Here is a 22,094-nt window from a genome sequence, read left to right on the forward strand (position 1 = left end):
TAACGGACTGTAGTAAGGAGCAACCCGGCTCAATAGTAAATGAAACTCTAAAAAATGGAACTTCGATGCTAAGAGATATATCAAAAGAATCAAGTTTTTATGCTGATTTTAAATATATAAGTTTCATCAAATTTAGTCTTTGTCATCAAAAGTTACGAGCCTGAGAAAATTTGCTTTATTTTGGAAAATAAGGGAAAACACCCCCTAAAAGTCTAGGATATTAACGAAAATCACACCATCGCATTCAGCGTATCAGAAAACCCTATAGAAAAAATTTCAGGGTCCAATCTACAAAAACGGGGAATTTCGTATATTTTGCCAGAAGACAGATCACGGGTGCGTGTTTATTTGTTGTTTTTTTTCCAGGGGTCATCGTATCGACCAAGTGGTCCTACAGTGTTGCAAGAGGGCTCATTCTAACAGAAATGAAAAGTTCTAGTGCCCTTATTAAGTGACCAAAAAAATTGGAGGCCACCTAGGCCCCCTCCCACGCTCATTTTTTCCCAAAGTCAACGGATCAAAATTTTGAGATAGCCATTTTGTTCCGCATAGTCGAAAACCATAATAACTATGTCTTTGGGGATGACTTACTCCCCCACAGTCCCTGGGGGAGGGGCTGCAAGTTACAAACTTTGACCAATGTTTACATACAGTAATGGTTATTGGGAAGTCTACCGACGTTTTCAGGGGAATTTTTTTGGTTTGGGTGTGGGGTTGAGGGGAATGGGGTATGTGGGAGGATCTTTCCTTGGAGTAATATTTCATGGGGGAAGAGAAATTCAATGAAAAGGGCGCAGGATTTTCTAGCATTACTATTAAAAAAAAACAACGAAAATGTAAACATGAAAAGTTTTTTCAATTGAAAGTAAGGAGTAGCATTAAAATTTAAAATGAACAGAGATTATTACGCATATGAGGGGTTCTAAAAATACTTTAGCATAAAGAGCGTGGTATTTAGGAGGAGATAAATACTTCGCTCTATGTGCTAAAGTATTCTTAGTAATTTCAACTATTTATTCTACAGCCTTTCTGATTCAGGGGTCATTCTTAAAGAATTGGGACAAAACTTAAGATTTAGTATGAAGAGCGAGGTATTAACGAGGGGACAAACCCCCTCATATATATAATCAAAAATATAAGAATATAAAAGTTTGTTACGTAAGTTAATTCTTAAGTTACGTATATTTTTTACTAATAAAAACGTTCGTTAAAAATTAAAAGTTTTAGTTGCCTTTTTAAGTAACCGAAAAATTGGAGGGCAACTAGGACTCCTTCCCCACCCCTTATTTCTCAAAATCGTCTGATCAAAACTAAGAGAAAGCCATTTAGCCAAAAAAAGAATTATTATGCAAATTTCATTTTAATAATTTATGTACGGAGAGCCAAAATCAAACATGCATTAATTCAAAAACGTTCAGAAATTAAATAAAAAAATACTAGTTTTTTTAACTGAAAGTAAGGAGCGACATTAAAACTTAAAACGAACAGAAATTACTCCGTATATGAAATGGGTTGTCCCCTCCGCAATCCCTCGCTCTTTACGCTAAAGTTTGACTCTTTGCCACAATTCTACTTCTTAAAACAATTAAAAACTTTAGCGTAAAGAGCGAGGGATTGTGGAGGGGACAACCCATTTAATATACGGAGTAACTTCTGTTCGTTTTAAGTTTTAATGTCGCTCCTTACTTTCAGTTAAAAAAACTAGTTTTTTTAATTAATTGCATAAAAAATCAAATCTTGGTGTAATGTTTGAAACTGCTGGACGTAAGACCTCTTCAACATTTTTATCGCTGAACGATATTGGGATTTAATGTGTGTTAAAGCTGAGAAAGTAACTTCACATAAATATGTGGTGTTGAATGGCAGAAGTACAGTTAACGCCAAATCGGCGATTGTGGGAAATTCAGTTCTAGTTCCGATCCAGAATTCAGCCAAGGGCTTTTTTTCGGTATTGTAGTTTTAAGTTTGAGTCACACGAAAGCTCGTCAAATTCCTCTTGAGCTTTAAGTGACAGATGATCAATGTCACTTAAGCCAATCCAAAACGGCTTTGGAATCCAAACTATTTTTTGTAAATCAATATTTTATTTAAAATATGTTCGGAACTGTATTTCTAGCGCTTTTAAGTGATCTACAATAGTTTTTGCAATAAAAGTTTTACGATGAATTTTCTCAATTACAAAATTGTCGACACTGGAAAACATTTCGAGCGAATTTTTTTCGACCCTACTTTTCCAAATGCTGTTCTTTTTAATAAAAAATTCAATTTTATCGTATGAAGTAAATATGTCGCAATTTTTTCATTGAAGAGACAAGTTAAGATCGTTTAACTTCGCAAAAAATATCTGACAAATAACGCAGCTTGGATAGCCACGAGTCATTTTGAAAAAAAGCAGTAAATTCACATTTTCGTTCAGTTAAAAATATTTCGATCTCGTCCTTTAATAACAATAATTTTTTTAAACTTTGACCTCTTGCCAACAATCTTACTTCTGCATGTAGTAACAAAGTTGTGTAGTTGGAATCCGTATCCTTACAGAGATTTGAAAATAAGCGACTGTTAAGGGCATGGCTCTTAATCAAATTTATAACCTTAACAGCATCCTGAAGCACATCGTTCAATTCTGGTGCTATCAATCAATTAAGAAGCGCCCAAAGGATTTTTACATACCGGGATTGTAAGGTTCCGTCGGTCGCGAAAGGGTTAAACTGACTAATTCGGAATAACATGCACTTCGTTAACAATTATACAATGGCTAAATAAAAATACCACGAAATGTTTATATAGTTTCTTCGAAATAATACTCAGAAATTTTATTGATAATATTTATCAGGATTATTTCGGTTTCAAGAGATTGACAAAAATAAATCTACAGTTTTTATAAATTTCTATAACATCTTCTGATTCATAGTAAATTTATACAAAATATTATAATGATCGGAATAGAAATGGTGGTATAAACAGTCTTTCCGAACCAGAAGATTTTATGATATATTTATCTACGATGATTGTTATTTTTCTTTATAACAATAATTTTACAAGTTAAAAAATATTTTTTGTTAAATTGTATTTTTATCACTCGCGACACCATAATTTTGCTACGTGACCCCAAATGGGGTTGCGACCCATAGTTTAAGAAGCCCTAATATAAATAATAAATATAATAAGAATATAAATAAGCTGAAAGAACATGATGAAAGATATATATATTTTCTTTTTTAATGTACAGTCCCAAATTAACTAATATGGTCTGTTTCAGTAGTTATGTACAAAGAGTGAGCATAACATTTGTAAATTTTATTAGAAACTAGTTAGAAGGGATGAGAAATTCTTAGGGCTCACACCAAAACAAGTAGAGACGCTCTGGGATGGTATACTCCTCTTGATAGTGCTGGCAAGTTGTTGCATGGTAATTCTAATGTTTATTGTGCGGTTAAACTAAAGAGTGTATGCAACTTCTCCTATTTTCTATTCTGGTGATGTTTCTAAAGTCTTGACTTAAAGTAGGAAAAGAAATTTAGCAAGATTGGTTTTCCTTATCCATCAGTTGAAGATGACTACATATTTACGACAATCCTAGGCCTGATTTCGTGCAAAAACGTGTTTATCCCTGATTGGATAAAAAAAAAGCTGAAAAAAGTTGTGTAGTTGGAATCCGTATCCTTACAGAGGTTTGAAAATAAGCGACTGTTAAGGGCATGGCTCTTAATCAAATTTATGACCTTAACAGCATCCTGAAGCACATCGTTCAATTCTGGTGCTATCAATCAATTAAGAAGCGCCCAAAGGATTTTTACAGACCGGGACTGTAAGGTCCCGTCGGTCGCGAAAGGGTTAAACTGACTAATTCGGAATAACATGCACTTCGTTAACAATCATACAATGGCTAATTAAAAATACCACGAACTGTTTATATAGTTTCTTCGAAATAACACTCAGAAAATTTGTTGATAATATTTATCAGGATTATTTCGGTTTCAAGAGATTGACAAAAATAAATCTACACTTTTTATAAATTTCTATAATATCATCTGATTCATAGTAAATTTATACAAAATATTATAATGATCGGTATAGAAATGCTGGTATAAACTGTCTTTCCGAACCAGAAGATTTTATGATATAATTATCTACGATGATTGTTATTTTTCTTTATAACAATAATTTTAAAAGTTAAAAAACATTTGTTGTTAAATTGTATTTTTATCACTCGCGACCCCATAATTTTGCTACGCGACCCCAAATGGGGTCGCGACCCATAGTTTAAGAAGACCTGTCCTATAGAATTGGGTTCTGTATGATTCCCAGGTGTAAATTTAACTGTAAGAAAGCATATAAAAGTTTACAAATTTTACAGAAATATTTAATTAAAAACGAAAATTAATTGATTTTATCACCAATCCTGAATCAGATATAAATGACAATTTTTTCTCCTTATCCAGTTTTCATTAAAATGTATTTTTGGGAAGGGCTATAAATGACAATTTTTTCTCCATATCCAGTTTTCATTACAACACATTTTTTGATTTTTGGTTACTATGGACCATGGCTTGTTCTTTACTAGGTTGTAGCTACTGCTGCAACTATAGTAAGTAAAAATATTTGTCCTAATCGGGGTCTGTATAATTCCCAGGTGAAAATTGGACTTTATGAAAGAATCTAAAAGTTTACAAATTTTAAAAAGTACTGTAATAAAAGCAAAAATGAAATTAACCAACATTAAAGCAAAAATAAAAGCAAGAATAAAAGCAGAGTAAAAAGCAAGAATAAAAGCAGAATAAAAAATAAAAATCATAAATAATTATATATTTATAAATAATTTTCTTAATTTTTACTGCATGATATGCAGTAAAAAATGCCACAGATGGCGAAGCCGCCTCTCTGCGGTTATAACACAAGGAACAATAAGAATCCATATATAGAAGCCTGCCGCATGCCATGCTTGGGCCAGGCGGTGAAGCCGCCGGGACCCAGTTAGTATAGAATAAAATTGCTGTTTTAGAGTTGCTCTGTAGCTACAAGACCAGTTGAACATTTCTTTTAAGCATCGCTTAAGCTTTAATGGAATATTTGATGATTCTGATTTTCTTGAGCCTAAAAAAGGTAATGCCCCTTCATCTAGAGTTTCATCATTTAATTAACAGTCTTGTTTATCCTTTTGGTAATCTTACGCCAAGGGTAATATCTTGGCACTTGGATAGTGCCTGATTTTGGACATCCATTTTATAAAAAAAAGAAAAAAAATACCATTATTTGGGAGTAAAATCACAGTGACATATTTTTTTCTACATCTAAACCTAAGAAATGTTACTTTAACCGCCTTGCATATTTAAAAAAAAACCGCATTCAGCCACATTTCTCATATCATATACATGTTATTTTTCATTTATTTATAAAAGCACCAAATTCAAGTGAAAAAGTGGTTTGTAATACTTTAATAGCTTTGATTAACTAAGCAATGGATCATAATAGTAGAACATTCTATCACTTTCAGTCACTAAGACCTTCAACAGGATCTGCTGGCAAATCTCCTTCAGATTCTGGTGACTGTGCCTGTTCCATAGCCCCTCCCCCAAACAAAAGTCCCGGATACGGCCCTGTGGATTATATGTCCACTTCTACTTCCAACCTCTCCTCCCTTCTCCTTAGCACTAATTCTGTAGTTATCTGATGATTCATTCAAAACAACTGCTGAAATACAAGGACCATTAAACAAGAATAAGAATTTCTTAAAGACACTGTAGCCAGTAACAACTTTTTTGGAAGCGATTAGTTGAAAAGCTGGCCAAATCTTAGAAAAGAGCACGAGAACTTTACATTTTCAAGTAACTGAGCCCTTCCACAGTTTATCTAACCACCCTTTCCACATGAAGTGCCTCTGGGAAAAAATAAATGAACAAATATTAATACTTCCAACTCTTATGGGTCTTTACTATAGGCCATGCTATACAATTGGCTCTGACTTAAACAGGAGAGTAGAAATTTCAGTTTCTCTTCCTGTGAAGATCTGGAATTATCCAGGGGGAAATGGGGGGGAGGGCTGAATTCCCCACAGGTAATATTTTTTTTTGGGGGGGAGGGTAAACGCCGGGTTCTGTGGAACAATGGCTTGAACACAAGATTTCTGTGGGATAGGAAATTTAAAATAAAAACGAGTATATATATTCTTAATAGGCCTACCACATTGTTGAAAATCTAGAAAATTTGCTCTTTTTGATAAGGTAAATCTAATATCTACAGTAAATGGCTTCCCTCATTCTTTGAGGAGGGCAATTCCAATTTTAAAAAATACATAAATAGAGCTTTGGTTTTAGTAGAGATACTGAAGATATTCCTGTTGACCCAATTTACAATAATTTAAAATTAGAGGATTCAAATATTATTTTTTCTTCAGCTTAAATTAGGGTCAACTGAACACACTTCTAGTGAAAATTAGGTCAGTAGACAAGCTAAGTCTTGCCGAATCTAATTGGTGACCAGTCTTTCATTTATTACGGCTTGGTTTATTTGATTCAGTCTTTCTTCTGCTCTTTTAAGAGTTACTTCAAAAGGTTGTTGTTTCTTCTTTGTTTTGCTCTGAAGATGGTTGGGCGGAAGTACTGGACGGAATAGCTGCTTCTGTCATTTTCGCTTCTTTTCTTTCCACCGTCTCACATTACTCTTGTTTTTCCCGGCCATATAATCTGTTTTTTTCTTGTTTCTCATGTGTCAATCCTGCTTGTAGCCCCTTCTCTCTTTAACAACTTACAGAACGAATATATTTTTATTTCAGATAATATTTAACCAATTAAAAATCATAATTACGTGTATCATATATGCTAATCATAATCATATACGCTTTATTGTTCTGATAACAAAAGACTGAAATCAGAGAAACGGCCTTCTTAACCGGGTAATACGGCTATACACAAAACAAAATCATATCCTAACCTTGTACTGCCAGCCTCTTCGCGCATGTATGCAGTGAAAATTGCAAGACATCGTAAAATACATTAGTAAATTATATAAGACACCGCTAAAATAGGTAAAACACGTAAATTTTGTAAAATAGGTAAATTACGTAAAATGGGTAAAACACCAATTTTTACGGGGTCAGGAAAATCATGGTAAAATGCGTAATAGACTCAACTTTGCCTTGACCAATTTTATCAGTTGCAACTCTACCTCTGGCTAAAACTTACTGCGTGGATAACACTGGGACGCTGGTTTTACAAAAAGACCCATCCGTGATACACAGGCTAAAACAGTTTTCTTAGAGAATTTTCTTGGTTTTGTGGAAGTTTTTCATTCGATGTCAGTCTTGATGCTGGGTTTGTTTCAGTTTACCTGTCTATCACTGAAATTAATTTTGGATTTAACAAAGTCTAGTTTGGAAAAGGAAGAAATTCTACAAAGTTGCCACGATTTTCCGGAATTAATGGGCTCAGATACACTGAAAATGCTTCCCCAAACCTCAAGCTCTTAAGGGAGATTAAATTCGTTTTTCCTTGAATTTATCTGAACATCTGCAGTGCCAAGCTTCATAGAGCTGCCACTTTTTTCTTTATCTCTCGATAAATGTATCTCTTTTTAACCTAACAAGGTTTTGTGGGAAAATAATCTTATACAGTCGAACCAACTGATAAAATATGTATACATAAAATGTAAGGTTGCCTCTGACGTGGCCCAGGGTAGATGCAGGCCAATTAAATGTATGAGAAGCCAAAATCAAACTTTATTTACGCTTAAATTATATTTTAATGGGCTGGGTCAGCAAGATGAAAATGGAACGCCAGTTCTTCCAAATTTGATTCCTCTTTCGAAATTATCGCCTTGACAGGAATAGTTTAACTTGTAGATAAAATTATTTTGTAGGTATAAGAGAAAACAGACGTTTATCCGATAAAAAGGGGCACGGGACCCAATACTTCCCCTACGATAAATTACAACCCTTGCGCTATGCTGGTCAACCTTTAACAACAGAAAACACAAAGTGAACATTACAATTTCAATTAGCCTTTTGTCTCCTGTCTCTCACTAATGGCCGTGCTGTTGCTTCTACATCTTGGGTCAGGATCTGTCGCCATCCAACATTTCTCCATTGCAGAACAACAAGGGTTTGGGTTGTATGGGTATATCAGCATGAGTTTTGAGATTTTGAAGAATGGAAGTCCGCAAGATTAGTAGAAAACTTTGTACCACTCTAATCAAGTAATTTTCAGGCCGAGCGAGAGTTAATTCAAATCCAGCTAACCATAAACATAATGAAAAATTGTGTTTGAATTGAAACACGACTTGCCTCATTGCATAGCTTCATATATTCTTGATAATAATGGTAGATGATAATAAGCTTACCTAAGCTATGTTTATCAGGTGATTGATTTTCTTCAAACGATGATTTTGACAGGACGTGTTCCTGTCATCATCAGGTTCAAATTTGGTTCAATTTCAGGCTGATGATGACATGCACAGGTCCTATCAAAATCACTGTTCGGAGAAAATCAATCACCTGACTTCCATAGCTTAGGTAAGCTTGCTACCATCCACTTTTATTATGTATAAGAGTCAAGTTGGCCTCAGATAATATAAATTCGGGATAAAAAATACAAGGGTCCGTGACAATCTTGGGCTAGATGTAAAGCTGGTAAAATCTGAGCAAACCAGGGATCAGTTTTTTCTGAGTCCTATCCCCTTTAATAATTAAGTGAAGAATGTGTGTAGATACCAAATGTAGATGAAACTTGGATATATACCTCAAAGAAGGAAGCTTGGAAGAAATATGTGTTGATTCTGACCCAGGTGTATGACCGGTAAATGTTTGGATGAAATATGAAATAGCTGGTAACGGGAAAGTATACCTCCCTGAGACCCAAGATTTGTAAAGCCTCGGTAAAAAGATCACAACTGTTCCGCCATTCATGCGCTGAGGGAACCGGCTATCATTTATGGGCTCCTGTCCCCCAATAGAGACCATATACCCCATAGAGCTAGCAGGACCAATCCCAGATTCCTTCCCAAGTTTCACAAGTCCAACCCAAATTCAATACCTCCTAACCTGTCCAAAACCTATTTCAATCAATTCAATTCAACCATTTGATAATCTGTTTTTTGTCTCCCATAGGTCCCAAGGCCTCTTCGTTTTCCCTATGCTCTTTCTTCTCTCCATAGTTTTGTAATTTTCACCAAATTTTTACTTTCCGCCATCAGAGATCGAATTTGTAAATACCATTTCTTTTTCGCATTATTTTTTTCATTTTTACTTTTCTCAAGTTTTTTTCTGTATTTCTTTTCTCCCACTTAAATTTCTTTTCATTTGCCGTGGCTTTGAATATACCGTTGCTAATTGGAATTGGAATTCTTGAATTGTAGCTTTGCTTCTTTTTTATCTCTTTTATTTCTCTTCATGTTTACAATTATTTTTCATGTTGGACAAGGATTTCTCACACTTTTCGCAGGAAAGCGCGTACGTTAAATTTGTTTTCATTTTTCTCTGATACACAGAGTGCCTTGTCTTGGTGCTTGCTTGTAGGCGTCAAGACATTTGATGCATTTGTTGTGAAGTTTGCTTTTTCTAAAACGATTCCCAAAATATCCCTTTTCTGTATAAGTTGGCCTGACCACTTTCCAATTGCCCGTCGTTGTAGAAGTCGCTTCTTGGGATAGGAGATTTTTGATATATCCAAAGTCTCCTCCTATGAGAACAGTAAGTGCAAGAGTAGGAACTAATCATATCTCTATTGTTTTTCTGTGGATCTTGGCGTCTTTCTTGGCAATTTTTATTCTAACCCAGGATGAAGGACATGAGTCTTTATTTCTACAAAAGCATGTGTTGCGACTATCTGAATAGTTTAACTTCTTTTTCGTTAACTAAATTCCTCCGTACGTAAGTTTGATCGCTACGAAAAACATTCTAAATAAAAAATTTAGAGAATCTGTTTCTTTATATTATTATTAATAAAAACAAATGCATAAAAACCATTTCCATGGCCACTTTGTTATAGATGGGCTGGAGAGAATTTTAAGACGTCACAGGAAAGGTTCACACGAATTTATAGCTGACTGTCTTCAATTCCTGGGTGAAACCACTATAATGAATGGACTATTGCAGGTTTGCCATAAAATTGTCTTTTTTTTTCGTTTGGCTGTTTTTCTCAAAATGCCTACGTTGTTTTAGTTTTGAATTGTTGGGGGTTGTGAAGAAAGTATTCAAGAAAGAAGATTTTTAACCTCTGGCTAAAGGTTTTCAACCACGTAGATAACAATGGTACGCTGGCTATACAAAAAAACAACAAAAAAACATCCATGATACACAGGCTAAAATAGTTTTCATGGATTTTATTAAGAGTTTTCTTGGAGTTGTCATCTGAATGGCTGAAACCCTCTGGTGAAGGATTCGACTATAGTCATTTACATGGGGCTCTTTTCATTCCCGTCTGGTGTCAATTTTGTAGGTATTTCAAGCTTATTTTCGAAATTCTCCTAAATCTGTTTCCGTTTTTACCATGAAGTTAAACCGAAATAATGGTCACCATTCCTACCAGTCAGCATACCTATCACCATGAAATACTAAAAATATTCCCGTTTGATCATTTTATTTCCAAACGAGTCTTAAATTTTATTTTTGTTTAATTTATTTAGATTTAAATTTATTTAAATATTTAAGTTTAAACTTTAAATATAAAATATTTAATATTAATATAAATAAACTTAATAATATAAATTAATAAGTAATAAATTAATATATAAATAAATTATTTATTATAAATATAATTATAAATAAATAATTATAAATAAATTAATATAATAAATTAAATAATTAATAAATTAATAATATTCTTTATTTGAATTTAAACTTTATAAGTGACAGCTATTCCTTCACCCATGATGAAGAAACTGTAGACAATAAGATCACTTTCCTCTTGGAATAGTTCAGTTTTTAAGTTGTTTTATTTAACCCGTTGGGGTGGCATAGATCTTACATAAGGAATAAACTTATATTGTTTTGAATGTTTTATGTGGTCTCTACTGTAATCCTTGTAGAAACTGAAGCTGAAACTTCAGATGGTGATAAAGATGTTTCTGGAAGTAAACATCCAATGTTTTCTATAGAACACGAAGCCAACCTTTTTGCTACTTCTCCTGGCATATCTCCAGATGGTATTGCTAATTCCAAACATCTTCAACAGGAGCTCAACACTGACGGTGACAAAGGTATGATTCAGATATCCTGCTCTATTTCTATATGTTTGCGTTTCCAAAATGAAAAAAGTGTATCATTCACTATCTTTTAAATTGCTGGGGGCGTGAAATTTCTGTGCTTGTTGCATCTGAATCCTGTAGCTACATTTTACCATTTGAAAAAGTCTCGGGTGAATTTAAATATTAGGAAAGATTTTTAATCAAAACGAAAAACTATTGTATATTTGACTTGTATTTATGAACAAAACAATCTGTAATTGAAAGCGTCCTATTGGCAGGCGTGAAGAAAAATTTCATAATGTTACACTATTTTCCAAAGCTGGGCGAACAACTGAAAAAGATTTTACAAAATCATAGCTTGAGCATATTCTTCAGTAGCTCAAATAGATTTAAGACCTTTAACAACTGTGAGAAAGATAAAATCAACTCCTGACTATGGTGTGAAATCACACCATCGCATTCAGCGTATCAGAAAACCCTATAGAAAAAATTTCAGGGTCCAATCTACAAAAACGGGGAATTTCGTATATTTTGCCAGAAGACAGATCACGGGTGCCTGTTTATTTGTTATTTTTTTTTCCAGGGGTCATCGTATCGACCAAGTGGTCCTACAGTGTTGCAAGAGGGCTCATTCTAACAGAAATGAAAAGTTCTAGTGCCCTTATTAAGTGACCAAAAAAATTGGAGGCCACCTAGGCCCCCTCCCACGCTCATTTTTTCCCAAAGTCAACGGATCAAAATTTTGAGATAGCCATTTTGTTCCGCATAGTCGAAAACCATAATAACTATGTCTTTGGGGATGACTTACTCCCCCACAGTCCCTGGGGGAGGGGCTGCAAGTTACAAACTTTGACCCAGGGAATCAGGGGAATTTTTTTGGTTTGGGTGTGGGGTTGAGGGGAATGGGGTATGTGGGAGGATCTTTCCTTGGAGTAATATTTCATGGGGGAAGAGAAATTCAATGAAAAGGGCGCAGGATTTTCTAGCATTACTATTAAAAAAAAAAAAAACAACGAAAATGTAAACATGAAAAAGTTTTTTCAATTGAAAGTAAGAAGTAGCATTAAAATTTAAAATGAACAGAGATTATTACGCATATGAGGGGTTCTAAAAATACTTTAGCATAAAGAGCGTGGTATTTAGGAGGAGATAAATACTTCGCTCTATGTGCTAAAGTATTCTTAGTAATTTCAACTATTTATTCTACAGCCTTTCTGATTCAGGGGTCATTCTTAAAGAATTGGGACAAAACTTAAGATTTAGTATGAAGAGCGAGGTATTAACGAGGGGACAAACCCCCTCATATACATAATCCAAAATATAAGAATATAAAAGTTTGTTACGTAAGTTAATTCTTAAGTTACGTATATTTTTTACTAATAAAAACGTTCGTTAAAAATTAAAAGTTCTAGTTGCCTTTTTAAGTAACCGAAAAATTGGAGGTCAACTAGGACTCCTTCCCCACCCCTTATTTCTCAAAATCGTCTGATCAAAACTAAGAGAAAGCCATTTAGCCAAAAAAAGAATTATTATGCAAATTTCATTTTAATAATTTATGTACGGAGAGCCAAAATCAAACATGCATTAATTCAAAAACCTTCAGAAATTAAATAAAAAAATACTAGTTTTTTTAACTGAAAGTAAGGAGCGACATTAAAACTTAAAACGAACAGAAATTACTCCGTATATGAAATGGGTTGTCCCCTCCGCAATCCCTCGCTCTTTACGCTAAAGTTTGACTCTTTGCCACAATTCTACTTCTTAAAACAATTAAAAACTTTAGCGTAAAGAGCGAGGGATTGTGGAGGGGACAACCCATTTAATATACGGAGTAACTTCTGTTCGTTTTAAGTTTTCAGTTAAAAAAACTAGTTTTTTTTAATTAATTGCATAAAAAATCAAATCTTGGTGTAATATTTGAAACTGCTGGACGTAAGACCTCTTCAACATTTTTATCGCTGAACGATATTGGGATTTAATTTGTGTTAAAGCTGAGAAAGTAACTTCACATAAATATGTGGTGTTGAATGGCAGAAGTACAGTTAACGCCAAATCGGCGATTGTGGGAAATTCAGTTTTAGTTCCGATCCAGAATTCAGTCAAGGGCTTTTTTCGGTATTGTAGTTTTAAGTTTGAGTCACACGAAAGCTCGGCAAATTCCTCTTGAGCTTTAAGTGACAGATGATCAATGTCACTTAAGCCAATCCAAAACGGCTTTGGAATCCAAACTATTTTTTGTAAATCAATATTTTACTTAAAATATGTTCGGAACTGTATTTCTAGCTCTTTTAAGTGATCTACAATAGTTTTTGCAATAAAAGTTTTACGATGAATTTTCTCAATTACAAAATTGTCGACACTGGAAAACATTTCGAGCGAATTTTTTTCGACCCTACTTTTCCAAATGCTGTTCTTTTTAATAAAAAATTCAATTTTATCGTATGAAGTAAATATGTCGCAATTTTTTCATTGAAGAGACAAGTTAAGATCGTTTAACTTCGCAAAAAATATCTGACAAATAACCCAGCTTGGATAGCCACGAGTCATTTTGAAAAAAAGCAGTAAATTCACATTTTCGTTCAGTTAAAAATATTTCGATCTCGTCCTTTAATAACAATAATTTTTTTAAACTTTGACCTCTTGCCAACAATCTTACTTCTGCATGTAGTAACAAAGTTGTGTAGTTGGAATCCGTATCCTTACAGAGATTTGAAAATAAGCGACTGTTAAGGGCATGGCTCTTAATCAAATTTATAACCTTAACAGCATCCTGAAGCACATCGTTCAATTCTGGTGCTATCAATCAATTAAGAAGCGCCCAAAGGATTTTTACATACCGGGATTGTAAGGTTCCGTCGGTCGCGAAAGGGTTAAACTGACTAATTCGGAATAACATGCACTTCGTTAACAATTATACAATGGCTAAATAAAAATACCACGAAATGTTTATATAGTTTCTTCGAAATAATACTCAGAAATTTTATTGATAATATTTATCAGGATTATTTCGGTTTCAAGAGATTGACAAAAATAAATCTACAGTTTTTATAAATTTCTATAACATCTTCTGATTCATAGTAAATTTATACAACATATTATAATGATCGGAATAGAAATGGTGGTATAAACAGTCTTTCCGAACCAGAAGATTTTATGATATATTTATCTACGATGATTGTTATTTTTCTTTATAACAATAATTTTACAAGTTAAAAAACATTTTTTGTTAAATTGTATTTTTATCACTCGCGACACCATAATTTTGCTACGTGACCCCAAATGGGGTTGCGACCCATAGTTTAAGAAGCCCTAATATAAATAATAAATATAATAAGAATATAAATAAGCTGAAAGAACATGATGAAAGATATATATATTTTCTTTTTTAATGTACAGTCCCAAATTAACTAATATGGTCTGTTTCAGTAGTTATGTACAAAGAGTGAGCATAACATTTGTAAATTTTATTAGAAACTAGTTAGAAGGGATGAGAAATTCTTAGGGCTCACACCAAAACAAGTAGAGACGCTCTGGGATGGTATACTCCTCTTGATGGTGCTGGCAAGTTGTTGCATGGTAATTCTAATGTTTATTGTGCGGTTAAACTAAAGAGTGTATGCAACTTCTCCTATTTTCTATTCTGGTGATGTTTCTAAAGTCTTGACTTAAAGTAGGAAAAGAAATTTAGCAAAATTGGTTTTCCTTATCCATCAGTTGAAGATGACTACATATTTACGACAATCCTAGGCCTGATTTCGTGCAAAAACGTGTTTATCCCTGATTGGATTAAAAAAAAGCTGAAAAAAGTTGTGTAGTTGGAATCCGTATCCTTACAGAGGTTTGAAAATAAGCGACTGTTAAAGGCATGGCTCTTAATCAAATTTATGACCTTAACAGCATCCTGAAGCACATCGTTCAATTCTGGTGCTATCAATCAATTAAGAAGCGCCCAAAGGATTTTTACAGACCGGGACTGTAAGGTCCCGTCGGTCGCGAAAGGGTTAAACTGACTAATTCGGAATAACATGCACTTCGTTAACAATCATACAATGGCTAATTAAAAATACCACGAACTGTTTATATAGTTTCCTCGAAATAACACTCAGAAAATTTGTTGATAATATTTATCAGGATTATTTCGGTTTCAAGAGATTGACAAAAATAAATCTACACTTTTTATAAATTTCTATAACATCATCTGATTCATAGTAAATTTATACAAAATATTATAATGATCGGTATAGAAATGCTGGTATAAACTGTCTTTCCAAACCAGAAGATTTTATGATATAATTATCTACGATGATTGTTATTTTTCTTTATAACAATAATTTTAAAAGTTAAAAAACATCTGTTGTTAAATTGTATTTTTATCACTCGCGACCCCATAATTTTGCTACGCGACCCCAAATGGGGTCGCGACCCATAGTTTAAGAAGACCTGTCCTATAGAATTGGGTTCTGTATGATTCCCAGGTGTAAATTTAACTGTAAGAAAGCATATAAAAGTTTACAAATTTTACAGGAATATTTAATTAAAAACGAAAATTAATTGATTTTATCACCAATCCTGAATCAGATATAAATGACAATTTTTTCTCCTTATCCAGTTTTCATTAAAATGTATTTTTGGGAAGGGCTATAAATGACAATTTTTTCTCCATATCCAGTTTTCATTACAACACATTTTTTGATTTTTGGTTACTATGGACCATGGCTTGTTCTTTACTAGGTTGTAGCTACTGCTGCAACTATAGTAAGTAAAAATATTTGTCCTAATCGGGGTCTGTATAATTCCCAGGTGAAAATTGGACTTTATGAAAGAATCTAAAAGTTTACAAATTTTAAAAAGTACTGTAATAAAAGCAAAAATGAAATTAACCAACATTAAAGCAAAAATAAAAGCAAGAATAAAAGCAGAGTAAAAAGTAAGAATAAAAGCAGAATAAAAAATAAAAATCATAAATAATTATATATTTATAAATAATTTTCTTAATTTTTACTGCATGATATGCAGTAAAAAATGCCACAGATGGCGAAGCCGCCTCTCTGCGGTTATAACACAAGGAACAATAAGAATCCATATATAGAAGCCTGCCGCATGCCATGCTTGGGCCAGGCGGTGAAGCCGCCGGGACCCAGTTAGTATAGAATAAAATTGCTGTTTTAGAGTTGCTCTGTAGCTACAAGACCAGTTGAACATTTCTTTTAAGCATCGCTTAAGCTTTAATGGAATATTTGATGATTCTGATTTTCTTGAGCCTAAAAAAGGTAATGCCCCTTCATCTAGAGTTTCATCATTTAATTAACAGTCTTGTTTATCCTTTTGGTAATCTTGCGCCAAGGGTAATATCTTGGCACTTGGATAGTGCCTGATTTTGGACATCCATTTTATAAAAAAAAAGAAAAAAAATACCATTATTTGGGAGTAAAATCACAGTGACATATTTTTTTCTACATCTAAACCTAAGAAATGTTACTTTAACCGCCTTGCATATTTAAAAAAAAAAACCGCATTCAGCCACATTTCTCATATCATATACATGTTATTTTTCATTTATTTATAAAAGCACCAAATTCAAGTGAAAAAGTGGTTTGTAATACTTTAATAGCTTTGATTAACTAAGCAATGGATCATAATAGCAGAACATTCTATCACTTTCAGTCACTAAGACCTTCAACAGGATCTGCTGGCAAATCTCCTTCAGATTCTGGTGACTGTGCCTGTTCCATAGCCCCTCCCCCAAACAAAAGTCCCGGATACGGCCCTGTGGATTATATGTCCACTTCTACTTCCAACCTCTCCTCCCTTCTCCTTAGCACTAATTCTGTAGTTATCTGATGATTCATTCAAAACAACTGCTGAAATACAAAGACCATTAAACAAGAATAAGAATTTCTTAAAGACACTGTAGCCAGTAACAACTTTTTTGGAAGCGATTAGTTGAAAAGCTGGCCAAATCTTAGAAAAGAGCACGAGAACTTTACATTTTCAAGTAACTGAGCCCTTCCACAGTTTATCTAACCACCCTTTCCACATGAAGTGCCTCTGGGAAAAAATAAATGAACAAATATTAATACTTCCAACTCTTATGGGTCTTTACTATAGGCCATGCTATACAATTGGCTCTGACTTAAACAGGAGAGTAGAAATTTCAGTTTCTCTTCCTGTGAAGATCTGGAATTATCCAGGGGGAAATGGGGGGGGGAGGGCTGAATTCCCCACAGGTAATATTTTTTTGGGTAAACGCCGGGTTCTGTGGAACAATGGCTTGAACACAAGATTTCTGTGGGATAGGAAATTTAAAATAAAAACGAGTATATATATTCTTAATAGGCCTACCACATCGTTGAAAATCTAGAAAATTTGCTCTTTTTGATAAGGTAAATCTAATATCTACAGTAAATGGCTTCCCTCATTCTTTGAGGAGGGCAATTCCAATTTTAAAAAATACATAAATAGAGCTTTGGTTTTAGTAGAGATACTGAAGATATTCCTGTTGACCCAATTTACAATAATTTAAAATTAGAGGATTCAAATATTATTTTTTCTTCAGCTTAAATTAGGGTCAACTGAACACACTTCTAGTGAAAATTAGGTCAGTAGACAAGCTAAGTCTTGCCGAATCTAATTGGTGATCAGTCTTTCATTTATTAAGGCTTGGTTTGTTTGATTCAGTCTTTCTTCTGCTCTTTTAAGAGTTACTTCAAAAGGTTGTTTTTTCTTCTTTGTTTTGCTCTGAAGATGGTTGGGCGGAAGCACTGGACGGAATAGCTGCTTCTGTCATTTTCGCTTCTTTTCTTTCCACCGTCTCACATTACTCTTGTTTTTCCCGGCCATATAATCTGTTTTTTTCTTGTTTCTCATGTGTCAATCCTGCTTGTAGTCCTGCTTCTCTCTTTAACAACTTACAGAACGAATATATTTTTATTTCAGATAATATTCCAACTCTTATGGCGTCCCTGTGCTTTTTTTTATCAGGCATGGCTCATCTGTTTCGTAAGAAAGACCGCCATACTCTACGTGCGGCTTATTTCAAATACTGCAAATTCCTCCTCCGGCTTCCTAGATGGCACCGAAATAGAAAAATAATTGCTCGATTTGGTTTGATAGATGTGCCTTCTCGGATTCGGTTTTCCAGTGATGATTTATGTAAAAACACTATCAACTTTATTAACGCTTACGACCCTCTGCAGCTTTTTTCCATATTGATACTGGTTTAATTAGTCCATGTTGTCTTTTGTTAGTTTGAATTTTTTATTATTATTTTCTCGCTGTTTATCGTTTTTTTTTGTTTATTTATAATACTCCGTACTTAGTGGGTTTTTTTTTTGTACTTTTACGGGTAATAAAGTTCATTCATTCAAAATATAAAGGTATCAAGATGAAGTTTTCAGGAATTATGAGACCAGTGTTGAACAAAAAACAATACCTGCACGAACGTTGTCAAAAGGACTTATCTCATGAACAGTTTTTGGTATTAAGTTGGTACTTTCATGAACAGATAAGGGGGATGATCTATTGACCAGAGGGCGCCCTAGCATTGCTGCTACTCCCTCTGCCATTACTACTGCTACGACTTCTGCAACTACCTCCTCTTCTGTGAATGCTACCAATGCTAAGGGTATTAAGGTGAAAATTTCAGGGAGTGTTGAGGGGGAATCTAAACTGAAAAAAGACGCTATTTACATACAGATTTTTGAAAGGGCATATCAGCAATAACTTAACAACGACTTGGATTATTAAGTTGAAACGTAAACGCTATATGCATACAACGCTATTTGTATGTGTACAACGTAAAAAACGCTATTTGCATACAGATTTATGAAAGGGCATATCAGCAATAACTTAACAACGACTTGGATTATTAAGTTGAAACTAGGCATGATGGGGGGGGGGACATTCGACTGATCGAAAGACAATACATCCATACTGCTGCTGCTATTGCTAATAATGCTACAAAGGATTAGAGTGTTAAGAAAAAGAAAATATTTAGGGGAAATTTTGACTAAATCAAGACCTTATAGGTGTATGCAGGCTGTCAAAAGGGAGTATCAGGGATATATTGGGAACGGCTCACAGCATTAAGGGGCAAACGGTGTCCACGCCGTTTGCCAATTTGCCATTTTTGCCATTTTGCCATTTTGCCATTTTTGCCAATTTGCCAAACGGTGTCAATTCTACTTTGACAATTGGTGGATTCGCAAATGAACAGGTTTTAAAAGGAATGACGCACATTTATTGAGGCATGTGTCTTTCATCTGTCTCTGTTTATAGGTCGTTACTTAGCTGGTTAATTTCCGAGTTACGGATCTTGAATTTTTTACAGAAAAAGAAAAGCATAGAGATTATTTAATCTAGCCGCAAGAGTCTGCAACATTTTAGCAGGAATCTAACATTTAGAAAACTCTTACAGGTGACTGTTCTCATCAAGAATCTCTAGTTTGAAGAATAAGAAAGGAGTAAGAATTGTTCAAAGTTTTCAAATGAATGATTTAGAACAAATTTTTCTATGCAAAATGCCTTGTATCTTGACTGAGAAAAATAAAAAGAATGATTCAGAGGGGATTTCAAATAGACTGATAGTTTTACCAAATGAGGTTATTTTGATCGATGAAAATTTTATACTTGTGGAAGATTTTTCTGAGAGGTAACCGTCTGAGGAGTTAATTAACTGACACAGTAAATACTTGAGCAGCTTAAAGAAACTTAAGTTAAAGACCTAATTCGAAACTTGATTTTCATTGGATTTCCCCTAAAAATTGAAAAATAATTGGAAAAGGGACTGAAGTAGGGTTGGGACAGGAATCAACAGGGATTTAAGTAAATAAACAACTAAAACAAATATAAGTTTTTGGGAAAGTTTGAAGAAAATCCTATAGGTTCATATATTCATTCAGGTTAGACAGTTCATACTTTTAAATGCGTGTAATATATAAACATTAAATCTGAAATACATTTTCTTAGAAGCAAGGCCGTATCCAGAAGTGGTTTAACCCTTCAGAACTTTTTATCAAGCTCGTAAAAACCCAACAAAAATTTATGAGAACAAATTTTTAATGGGTGTTTTTGTGACCTCCCCCCCCCCCGAAAAAAGTGATACTCTCTTGCTTGAAGTCATATCCATGCAAGCAATTTATTTGGCCCCCGATCCATTTAGAAGTGGCTTGCAAATTGTGACAATATTTCTAAGCACCACAATGACTTTCAGAGCCTTGACTAAGTCCTGGGTTGTATTTTCTTCTATTGTGATCGAAACAATTGTACTCCTTACGAAATCACGCACGCATCTTTTTTATGCATGAAGGGGTTAGAAAATTCTTATACATGGGGCTTCCCTTTTATCTTTTAGTCCAGACTGACCTTCAAAATAAAAGGAAATTTTTGTTAATTTTGAAGAAAATCCTTTTTGAAAAAATGTTTTAGCATAATTTAGATAAGACAATTCCAAATACAAGGACAATTAAGAAACGTAAATTTATATCCGATACATAGTAATAACATACTTCTGTATAAATGCATTCTTTCTCAGTATTTGAGACTTTTTTTTAGTATGTGCAGTATATAAACACTCATGCTGAAATACATTATCTTTGAAGCCATGTTTGCAGTTTTATTCACCCTTCGACTCGTTTAGGAATGGCTTGTAGATCGCCATATTGTGTGGTCTTTTTCTGTCCAGAATTTAGTTTAATGAAGCTTCTATATTTAATTTTGATCTAACCCCTATGCTACCATTGCTGAAACACAAAACGCAAACTCTAATACAAGAAGTCGTCAAACCTCTAGCAAATAATTTTTTTTTTCATTTGCCTGTCCCCATGGTTGGCCCACCCCATTTCCGTGGCTAAATTCTTAGACCTTGTAACAAGAAATGTTTAGATTTTCCCGGTATTGCACTAAATAAAATTTTAATCTATGACAGAGGGATGGTGACTCGGTCAAGATGCAAAACTCACACTTTTTGTGTGATTTTAATCTATGACAGAGGGGTGGTGGCTCGGTCAAGATGCAAAACTCACACTTTTTGTGTGATTTTAATCTATGACAGAGGGGTGGTGGCTCGGTCAAGATGCAAACCTCACACTTTTTGTGTGATTTTAATCTATGACAGAGGGGTGGTGGCTCGGTCAAGATGCAAACCTCACACTTTTTGTGTGATTTTAATCTATGACAGAGGGGTGGTGGCTCGGTCAAGATGCAAAACTCACACTTTTTGTGTGATTTTAATCTATGACAGAGGGGTGGTGGCTCGGTCAAGATGCAAACCTCACACTTTTTGTGTGATCGCACACAAGAAGTGTGTCCTTATCTTCAACAATTCTGTTTAAATTTTTGAGCAACTGTATTGCACATTGCGAATCAGTTAAAAGAGAGAATACTTTCAGACTCTAAACAGTAATCTATAAAATATTTAGGGCAAGATGGATGGTACACAAGTCAACAGAGAAAATAGAGCCTCCCAATGGAAGGAGAGAATACAGATTAAGATTCAGGGATGGAATGCATGTCTCCAGCCTATCTCCACATGAGGGGGCACCAGCACATAAGGCTGATTAAGAAAAACTTTACCAGTTTTTCTTGAAGAAGTTCATTCAAATAGCTCAACCAATTGAAAAAGGCTTATTATTCAGGTATTCTGAACTGAAACTAGTCATGCAGAAATACTGTTTCAAAATATATCAATGTATTGCATGAAAAAAAAATCTTACTTGAACACAAAAAAATAAGCTTATATTGATTAAAATACAAAAAATACAGAATCTAGAAAAGTGTGTCTTTGTCACAAAACAAAACGCACAAAAAAAAATCAAGGAAATGCCTAGAAACTTGAGATGATATTGATTGCACATTGTTGCAACCACCTAAAGGATGCTCAGTTTACCTGTCCAATAGGAATCAGATGACCTGTCTAT

At 34.1% G+C, this 22,094-nt stretch overlaps 1 protein-coding gene across 15 annotated transcripts in view; it reads left to right on the forward strand.

Moving 5' to 3' along the window:
* LOC136030385 (zinc finger protein 239-like) overlaps positions 1-22,094 on the forward strand; it is a 46,299-nt gene that overhangs the window by 9,211 nt on the left and 14,994 nt on the right. For 7 of the 15 annotated variants that reach the window (XM_065709311.1, XM_065709310.1, XM_065709315.1 and 4 more), the window contains one exon: positions 11,020-11,190. The exons of 2 other annotated variants lie outside the window; for them this stretch is intronic. In XM_065709311.1, coding sequence (XP_065565383.1) covers positions 11,020-11,190 — 171 coding nt within the window. The remainder of the gene's footprint in view (positions 1-11,019; positions 11,191-22,094) is intronic. 6 more of the 15 variants (XM_065709317.1, XM_065709316.1, XM_065709321.1 and 3 more) reach the window with 1 other exon arrangement.

This window comes from Artemia franciscana, chromosome 8, assembly GCF_032884065.1.
Source record: "Artemia franciscana chromosome 8, ASM3288406v1, whole genome shotgun sequence".
NCBI lineage: Eukaryota > Metazoa > Arthropoda > Branchiopoda > Anostraca > Artemiidae > Artemia > Artemia franciscana.